We start from the raw sequence: 10,322 nt of genomic DNA on the forward strand, positions 1-10,322 counted from the left end.
AAAATATACGAGGATCAGTTAATTATGATTTTATTCAACATATTCCCCTCTCAGATTCACACTTATTGCAGCAGTCTTTCAGTTTTGAAAAAATAAAGTATGGTGATATACAGAATTTCATCTGGGGTATAATGTCTGAAAAGTTGTGTGTGTGTGTGTGTGTGTGTGTGTGTATCATGTTATAATTGCTTTCCAGTGACTAAAAGAAAAAAATTTGAGTCAAGAAATGACTACAAAATAAATAGCTTTCTTTATTTATGAGTGAAAGTAGAAAGTGATTCTACTGACACCTGGCAGTAAGTAAGCACTGCCAAATGTTTAGTCTAGAACAGTGTTCTGCAACCTTCTTTCACTTGTGGTACATTTATATTCTTTTCAAAATTTGGCTGCACACCTGAACTAAAGATATAGCTAATTGTATAGGGGAAAAAATTATATTCAGGTTACACTGCAGCACAGCAGTTGTAGGGCACTGGTCTAGGACAACCCATATGTCATAGTTTCTTTTGCCATTTTCTCACCCACTTTGTCATGAAGGTGCTCCAAAAAGATCAAGAACACTTCCCTGTCCTCTTCTGAATAAGTAATAAAAAAAAATCATTTTTTAATTTAACTCAATAAACATTTTTGTCTTTCTTTAGATGGATCGAGGTATTCCATTATGTACAAGAATTGCTCGAGCTATTCCTGGAAATAAACCTTCACATGTAAGTCACTTTGTTATAATTTCTGATGTTCCTTTTATTTAGAATTTTTTAATGTTATTTTGAAAAACAATTATAATATAATGCTTTTTCTTTTATTATTATTATTATTATTGGACAAATGTCTTAACTATAACCTCAGATTTACATAGGCCGTGTGAGTGAATTTGGTAGCTGAAAATTGAAATTGTATAGAAGCCTGTCATGTGTACATGAGTTTATGCACGCATCTGCTCTATTATTGAATCATGTAGCATGTATTTCCTAAGTATATACTTTCTCAATATCTATTAAAAATTGGTTAACTTATAGATTTTATGAATTTCAGGTAACCTGTTTGACAGTCCATGAAAACCTCAACTGGATGGCCATTGGATTTGAATGTGGCAGTGTGGTTCTTTATAAAGGAGATGTCACACGTGATCGGTTTGTAAAAAAAGTTCTAGAATTATTAATTGTAGAGTCACTAACTATTGTTTGTTTCTTTTATGGTTATGTATAGTTAGTATTATATATGTATTGTAATAGAGAAAAGTCTCTGTCCTTAGACCTTTCAACCTGATAAAGTTGAAAGGGTTAAGGTCTTTCTGCCAGCAGTACCCACATCAACTTTTTCAAGTTCTCACCTGTGCTGATGCCACATAAAAAGCACCCAGTCCATTTTGCGAGGTTGTTAGTGTTAAGAAGGGCATTCAGCCATAAAAACCATGCTGAAACACACACAGTAGCCTGAGCTGGCAGAAACGTTAGCACGCCGGGCGAAATGCTTATCGTTATTTTGTTTGCTGCTATGTTCTGGGTTTAAATTCCGCCATGGTCGACTTTGCCTTTCGTCCTTTCGGGGTTGATTAAATAAGTACCAGTTACGCACTGGGGTCGATATAATTGACTTAATCCGTTTGTCTGTCCTTGATTGTCCCCTGTGTGTAGCCCCTTGTGGGTAGTAAAGAAATAACACACACAGTAGCCTGGTATAGTCGTCTATCTGGCTGGCTCCTGTCAAACCTTCCAACCCATGCCAGCATGGAAGCCAGATGTTAAACAATGATGGTGTGAATGTAGAGGGAGGTGCTGTCCACAAGTGAGTGTATTAAAAGATAGGTGACAGTGGTAAAGATGGCAAGAGTGGATTGGACCCCTATAAATATAAGTTTGTAAATCAGAGAAGGGCAGTTGAAATCAACTAATCCCCCTCCCCTTAAAATTGCTGGCCTTGTGCCACAAACTCATTTTTGAGTTTGAATCCGGCCATGGTGGAGCTTTGTCTTTCATTCCTCTAGGATCAATAAAATAAAGTGCCAGTCAAGTACTGGAATTGATTTAATCAATTAACTTCTTCCCTCAAGCTTCTATCCTTGTGTCTATGTTAATAATTATTATTTGGTATTTCTTGGCACCTGTGCCCAGCGTCGCCTTTCTGGCACTTGTGCCCGTAGCATGTGTAAGGATTTTTGAGCGAGATCCTTGCCAGTGCCCCTGGACTGGCTCTTGTGCGGGTGGCACATAAAATACACTATTTCGAGCGTGACCGTTGCCAGTACCGCCTGACTGGCCTTCGTGCCGGTGGCACGTAAAAGCACCCACTACACTCTCTGAGTGGTTGGCGTTAGGAAGGGGCATCCAGCTGTAGAAACTCTGCCAAATCAGATTGGAGCCTGGTGTTGCCATCCGGTTTCACCAGTCCTCAGTCAAATCGTCCAACCCATGCTAGCATGGAAACCGGACGTCAAACGACGATGGTGATGATGATGATGGGTTCAAATCTCACTTAAATCAACTTTGCCTGTCATCTTTTCAAGCTTGATAAAATAAAAATACCAGTCAAGTACTGGGACTGATATAAATGACTGACTTCATCCTCATAAATTCAGGCCATTACGTGTTGTTAAGTCACTCGTTTCCTTTGACATTTTCAGGCACAGCAAGTTTCGTGTTGTTTATGAAAACCAACGACCAATCACAGGACTAGGTTTTCGTATATCAGGAAAGAACATAATTTTGTTTGTGGTCACTGAAACCAGTGTCGTATCCATAAGCATCACCAGTAAGGATCAGAGGGTAAGTTCTGTTGTTGTTGTTTAATCCCAGGTCTGCTCTGTTTGAGTGAACCTATTATGGAAAGTATTCCAACCATGACCATCTTGTTTTTTTTTAAGTTTTATGTGCCTCAGATTATATTGACCAATATGTTAACCAATATGTGCTTGAGAAGACACATCAGGCTAGGTAAAAGTCATCCATATCTACAGGCACATCCTCTACATCCCTCTCTCAGTCGAGAGATCCCTGTCTTGTCAAGCAATGATGGGGGCAAACACATATGCAGACATGTATATATATATATATATACACACACACACACACAGTGGACATCTTTCAGTTTCCATCTACCAAATCCACTCATAAGCCTTTGGTCAGCTCAAGGCTATAGTAAAAGACACTTCCCCAAGATGTCACACAGTGGGACTGAACCCAGAACCATGTGACTGGGAAGCAAACTTCTTAATGCCCAGCCATGTCTGTGCCTATCTCTGTAATTAATTTGGTAAAAAAATTTGCTATATTGTTTTCTTATATTTTTTATACATTTTTGTTATTTTATTTTTATCTAGTTACCTCATTTAAATCAAAATGGTGAATTCTTTAATTTATTATATAGTACTTAATCAATATCAAGGTGTTTATGTGTAGAAAATTTTTTCTGTAACAATGGCAGCACATAAGGCAGTGGGCAAAATGCTTAGCAGTATTTCGTCTGCCACTACGTTCTGAGTTCAAATTCCACCAAGGTCGACTTTGCCATTCATCCTTTCGGGGTCGATTAAATAAGTATCAGTTACGCACTGGGGTCGATATAATCGACTTAATCCGTTTGTCTGCCCTTGTTTGTCTCCTCTATGTTTAGCCCCTTGTGGGCAATAAAGAAATAAGAAACATTAGCACGCCGGGAGAAATGCTTAATGGTATTTCATCTGTCTTTACATTCTGAGTTCAAATTCTGTCCAGGTCGTCTTTGCCTTTCATCCTTTTGGGGTTGATAAATTAAGTGCCAGTTACATACTGGGGGTCGATCTAATCGACTGGCCTCCTCCCCAAAAATTTCAAGCCTTGTACCTAGAGTAGAAAAGAGCAATGGCAACACATATCTTTACTGTGATGTTGACCTTTTACTAACCAAATCAATGTAATTTTGTCCATTTCCTGCTTTCCATACATTATATATATAAAGAGTGAATTTTGTGTGTATGTTTAGAGTTGGTGTAACTGTGGTGTTCTGGTGATCTGATGAGCAAGCCTTTTTTATTTGCATTAATTTGTGAATATACAATTGTATTGTGTGATGCTGAGCATACATATTACACATGATTTCCTGTTTACTCAAATTAATATTATGTGAACAAGGTTGTGAAACAGCTGTAACCCTATAGAAGTTGTATGGTTAGATATATTCACCTCCTGACTAGGTTTTTATATACTCCTCACGGAATAATTTTATCACTCAGATTTTCTAGATTTTCAGTTACATGAACACTTTACATTACACTACTTTGTAATTACTATGTGAACTGATAACCAGTTCCATAAGAGGAGCTTATTATTATAGCCATATGATTCTCTGAATCCATGTTTTATACTACTCTCTGTTGTATTTATATATTTTGTTTGTTTCTACACTGGCACCTCCAAGATTGAGTGGTCTCAATGATAATGATATGAAACCACTATGATATTTTGGGTCGTTGACTGACAAAGAAAACTCAGCTGCGAATATTCCGTGTATCATGTCTTTGTCTATATTTCCCTGTCCATTAAGTCTTTGTCTAGTTTCCCATTTGCTCTGCTTTTGTCTAACTTTTTCTCCTTGTGTTCTGTCTGTTCAACCCTTGATACACACACACACACACACATACATATGATTTCATTTTCTGGTTTTTCAACCTTCCACCTTTTATATATATACACACACACACATTTCCATCTTGCCTTTTCTCACTTTTTCTGTCATCTCATTTTTAGTTCATTATGCCATGGGGGCAGTGCCTGATGATTGTGCTAGGACACCAAACATGTTAAAAAAACAGCTAGGCATGTTCTCATCACATGAAACTAATAGTAGCACATAAAAACATATATTGTGTCCACTAAATAATTATATATACATATGTGTTGTATAATTGTTTCTTTTTCTTTCTAGATAATTCTTGACCAATTTGGCTGTAAAGCTCGGTGTTCTGTTATGAGTGGTGTGACACAGGACAATCAGCTTGTGCTTGGAAGATCCGATGTACGGTTTTTTTTTTTTTTTATAGTTTCCTTTGTGTTTTTGTGCTTATGTGTAGATTGTATGTTTGTGCAGAGACACAGTAATATATTTAACAAAACCGGGGAGCTTCTCTCATCAGTTGCCTATTGGATACCATCATTTTGATGCCATGTGTGTGAATGAATAAATAATTAATTTTTAGGCTACTTACTTTTATCTGAGGGTCTATGAATATCATGTGCACCAACCACTGGCTGACTAAACTACAATGTATATTTGTTTATTTGTTTCAGTCATTTGACTGCGGTCATGCTGGAGCACCGCCTTGAATTTTTAGTCAAATGAATCAACCCCAGTACTTATTATTTTTTAAGCCTGATACTTATTCTATTGGTCTCTTCTGCCGAACTAAGTTACAGGGACATAAACACACCAACACTGGTTGTCAAGCAGTGGTGGGGACCAAACACAAAGACATACACTCACACACACACACACACACATATCTTATATATATAAAATTGAAGATTTCTCTGTGTGTGTACAAAAATTTAATGTACTTCAATAATTTCTACATCTTTCATCCAATTTCTTTAGAATTTTATACACAGCTGCTTCATATCCCAGTCCCAAATATAGGCTACTTAGATTTTTTAAAAATCGATATTGGGGCCTCTAGAGTGTACCTAACTAGGTAAATTTTTACAAGTACACTCCCATGCTTTTTACCAGAAAAAACACACCCCACGATTTTCCGTGTGGAATCAACTCCCCTTACAACCTTCTACGTCAATAAACCACTATTGTTCCTGAAAGTTGTTTTTTATACCTTCTACAAACTGCTTCTTTCAGTTTCCAGCTACCGAATCCACTCACAAGGCTTTGGTCAGCCCAAGGCTATTTTAGAAGACACATGCCCAAGGTACCACACAGTGAGAGTGAACCCAGAACCATGTGGTTGGGAAGCCAGCTTCTTACCACACAGCCACGAATTCTTTTTCATACATATATATGCATTATTTGTAGGTTGTGTATTTCTATCAACCTGATGGCCGAGGTCCTTGTCTTGCACTGGAAGGAGAAAAACTGATGCTTGTTTGGTTCCGAGGATATTTAATCACAGTTCGACGTGAGAAACGTTCTTTGCCACCAATGTAAGTGAACTTTCCTCTCTAATAATTTTGTTGGTATTTTTTCTCTCTATTGTTGTTCTTTATTTACAAAAGTTAAATGGCCCAATGGATAATGTATTAATTTGCCTTCAATTTAACATCCAGGAATGTAAGTTTCTGGCTTAGTGTAGGACAGTTAATTTTATTGCCCCTTAGTTCCTTTAGCTAAAAGGAAATAGCTACTAAGATTTCTGGATAGTTTATCTGTGGTTGGCTATCATCTAATCCAAGGGTTAAGGGGATTTAGACTGGCATGCAACACAACAACCTTCTACACATCTCAATCCCAACCTTATGTTATTTCTTCTGCGAAGTTTTTAATCTTCAAAGCAACACTGAATTCTTCCCTGCTAGTCCTTCATCTGTCTTTACTATTCGCGTTGTCCAGGATGTGTTTGACACATTGACTGACTTTCTTCACCTTACACATTCTCATTATTGCCTGAGAATCTCCATCAGGTTTTTGAGATCTTGTCAATGTATGCCAAAGAAAGAGAGAAGAAATGAATACCAAATAAATGCCTCTCAACACACACAGACAGACACTCACATCCGTGTATTCAGAGAAATATGGATACAGATATGGTAGACTACTTTCTTTCAGTTTCCAGCTACCAAATCCACTCACAAGGCTTCAGTCAATCTGGGGCATTTGCCCAAGATACCACAATGCTGGACTGAACCCAAACCATCTGGGTGGTAAGCGTCATCATCACCATCATCATTTCACATCCACTTTTCCCATGCTTGTGTGGGTAGACAGAATTTGTCGATGCAGATTTTCTACAGTCAGATGCCTTTCCTGTTGCCAACCCTCATGCGCATGCGTGCACACACACACACACACACACACACACACACATATATCATGGATGTAAATTATGATATATATCATACATCTTGATCAGGGGTTCTCAACCAGGGTCCATTTATGATTTTTGCAGGGTCCGCAGATGCAATATAGTAAATTGGGAGTCCACAGTAATTTTTCAGGCCAGGGTCTACATTAAGACTGCAATTGACTTCAAGCAATGCTGCCTGGCTCACTGAGTTTGTTTTCAAATTGAGCTTCTAAACAATCTACTTCCCTAGTCACCTACATACGTTTTACAGTAAAAGGATATGTTTTAATTGAATGAACTCTACAAATTATTATTATTATTACATTTATATTCCTCTTTTCATTTCAGGAGTAACGATGGTCTTGAGATGAATATTGTAACCATTTATGACATCCAAAATAAATTCATAGCTTTCGTTGGACCTTTCCCTGAAATTATTGATATTGTCTATGAATGGGGTTCAATATTCATTTTAGCTGGGGACAAAAGGGTGAGTAGAATATCAAAATATACCATATTGAAATATGTCTACAATTTTGTCCTAATATTCTTTTTCTCCTTTTTTTTCATTCTCATCGTTTTTTCTACCTACTTTGCATGTTAGTATGGTGGTCAGACAGGATTTTCTCAGAAAGTAGCTTGTATCAAGATATGCTTAGTCTTGCTAGTTGAATGGTGACTTCATTGTGCTGGCACCATGAAAATAGCTCCCAGTACACTCTGAAAGTGGTTGGCATTTGGAGGCCATTCATAGAAATCATTCCAAAGAATTGGAGCATGATGCAATCATCGGACCTGTGATTGGACTATCAAATTGTCCAGTCCATACAAGCACAGAAGTCAGACATTAAAGGATGGTGATGATGATGATGATGATTTAACCCTTTAGCATTTAAACTGGCCATATCGGGCCAAAATATTCCGCCTATTTCATGTTCAAACTGGCCAGATTTAGCCCTTCACATCTACCCTACAGTTTCATTCTAAAAATCAAGTTACTTCATCAAAATCTGAAATCTGTAATAGACACTATATGATTAATTCAAAACAATGTCAATGAGCAATGCATTTGGTATATATAAGCAATACATTTGATAGAATAGGAGGCGCAATGGCCCAGTGGTTAAGGCAGTGGACTCGCGGTCATAGGATCGCGGTTTCGATTCCCAGACCGGGCGTTGTGAGTGTTTATTGAGTGAAAACACCCAAAGCTCCACGTGGCTCCAGCAGGGGATGGTGGCGAACCCTGCTGTACTCTTTCACCACAACTTTCTCTCACTCTTACTTCCTGTTTCTGTTGTGCCTGTAATTCAAAAGGTCAGCCTTGTCACGTCACACTGTGTCACGCTGAATATCCCTGAGAACTACGTCAAAGGTACACGTGTCTGTGGAGTGCTCAGCCACTTGCACGTTAATTTCATGAGCAGGCTGTTCCATTGATCGGATCAACTGGAACGCTCGTCGTCGTAAGCGACGAAGCGCCAACAATTGATAGAATAATCTGAATGCTAAAGGATTAAATCAGACGTCTTCAACCATTTTCTTTACCTATGGACCCTAATTTGATTCCTGTTTCACTCAGATGGACCCTAATAACCATTTGATGTTTAAGAAATCATATTATATATCTTATAATTAAATATTATAAGGAATTGTATAAAATAATTGTTAAATTATTTTGTGTATAGCCAATTTATTGTATGTAAATTTTGATGGCAAAATCCCCCCCCCCCAGGGCCAAGAAGAGCTCAGATGAGAATCATTGGTTTAAATGAATGCCAAATTATCTGATATTTTCAGATCGTTATATTTAATTTAATTGTTCTATTTATTTACAGTTTTATCAACTGATTGAGAAAGATACACAAACTAAATTAGATATTTTATTTCGTAAGAACCTTTACAATATAGCTATCAAGTAAGTAGGATTTTGCTTTCTTTTGTAAAATTTATATTTTCTTGTTTTTATTATTAGCATGACATAGCTGTGTGTGTGTATGTGTGTGTGTGCATGCACTAGGAAGGGCATCCAGCCATAGAAACCATACCAGAACAGATAATGGAGCCTGGTGCAGCCTCTGGCCTTACCAGCTCCAGTCAAACCATCCAGCCTATGCCAGCATGAAAAACGGATGTTAAATGATGATGATGAAAATGTCTTGGGGTAACAAACACAGCCCAACAAGAATGGTTGGCGACAAGCTAGGTGTATCAGCAGGAGAGCTTCAGTTGCTGGCTAGCTTTAGCTCACTGCACATCCCTCTCAAATTTGCTATGCCTTCCTGTGGGAAAAACAGTTTTGGTTTATGAATATTTCAGGTGATGAATAGCCTTCAGAAACACATTAAATTCATAATTCCACTGCTCTAAATTTTCTGTTTACACCCCCACCTTTTTTTTTTTTTAAAATTTCTTACTTTTAAATTTCAAATAGAAACATTCTCATTAGATGAAATTAGAGTTGTGATAGTGTCTGACTGGAATTCCAGTTCTAACAAAATTACATATATTTGATTATATTTCTAAACTTTTTTTTTTTCAATCTTCTGCAGTCTAGCAAAAAGCCAACATTATGACCAAGGTGGATTGATAGATATCTTCACACAGTATGGAGATCATTTATACAGTAAAGGAGACCACGATGGAGCTATTGAGCAATATATTAAAACTATTGGTAAACTGGAAGCTTCATATGTAATAAGAAAGGTTTGTGGCTTTCCACTATTATGTTATGAATGAATTATACTGTGTAACACGGTTTTTGTTGTTGGTAGCAATTGTTATTTTGTATTTGCTTACCCCTAGAAAGTATGAAAACTGGCTAATATTTCCTTCAAACTTTACTTCTGTTACATTTATTCCAATGCTAAAGAATCCCTCTCAACACATGGCTATGACGTTCCCCCACTACTTCTGTTCATGATCAAAGATACACATAATGAAAGCCACGAAGAGACATGCTCAGGCGGTTAAGGTCAAGCAAATGACAAGCAAATCTGTAGTATTGAGCAGAATATTTGCTATAATGATATTTCTGCTTCAGCAACTCGGCACTGAATCTGTCTGAAATGTTATGGATAATATAGGTCAGTTTCAAAACATTGATGTCCAGGTGACAAAAGCAAAGTTTGAAGGGGATAGTAGTCATTTCCTTTGATTTCTAGACAGAAACAAATAGGAAAAAACACTTACTAACCAAAGACACACACAAAAAAAAATATTTGTTGTACAGCGTTATCTGGAAAGATTTCTTTATGCAAATTATAAGCACCACATTGAGACTGGAATTATCAAAGGACGACACTGGCATGATGAACATATTGTTATGGGGTGGAGGTTA

The 10,322-nt window shown here is 37.3% G+C and overlaps 1 protein-coding gene across 1 annotated transcript in view; it reads left to right on the plus strand.

Moving 5' to 3' along the window:
• Positions 1-10,322, plus strand: part of LOC106876510 (vacuolar protein sorting-associated protein 11 homolog) — a 65,428-nt gene that overhangs the window by 16,346 nt on the left and 38,760 nt on the right. Inside the window, exons 5-12 of the mRNA XM_052975947.1 lie at positions 642-707; positions 1,033-1,130; positions 2,621-2,762; positions 4,900-4,989; positions 5,995-6,122; positions 7,331-7,472; positions 8,821-8,900; positions 9,535-9,688. Coding sequence (XP_052831907.1) covers positions 642-707; positions 1,033-1,130; positions 2,621-2,762; positions 4,900-4,989; positions 5,995-6,122; positions 7,331-7,472; positions 8,821-8,900; positions 9,535-9,688 — 900 coding nt within the window. The remainder of the gene's footprint in view (positions 1-641; positions 708-1,032; positions 1,131-2,620; positions 2,763-4,899; positions 4,990-5,994; positions 6,123-7,330; positions 7,473-8,820; positions 8,901-9,534; positions 9,689-10,322) is intronic.

The sequence above is a fragment of the Octopus bimaculoides genome, chromosome 23 (assembly GCF_001194135.2).
Source record: "Octopus bimaculoides isolate UCB-OBI-ISO-001 chromosome 23, ASM119413v2, whole genome shotgun sequence".
NCBI classification, from domain to species: Eukaryota; Metazoa; Mollusca; class Cephalopoda; order Octopoda; family Octopodidae; genus Octopus; species Octopus bimaculoides.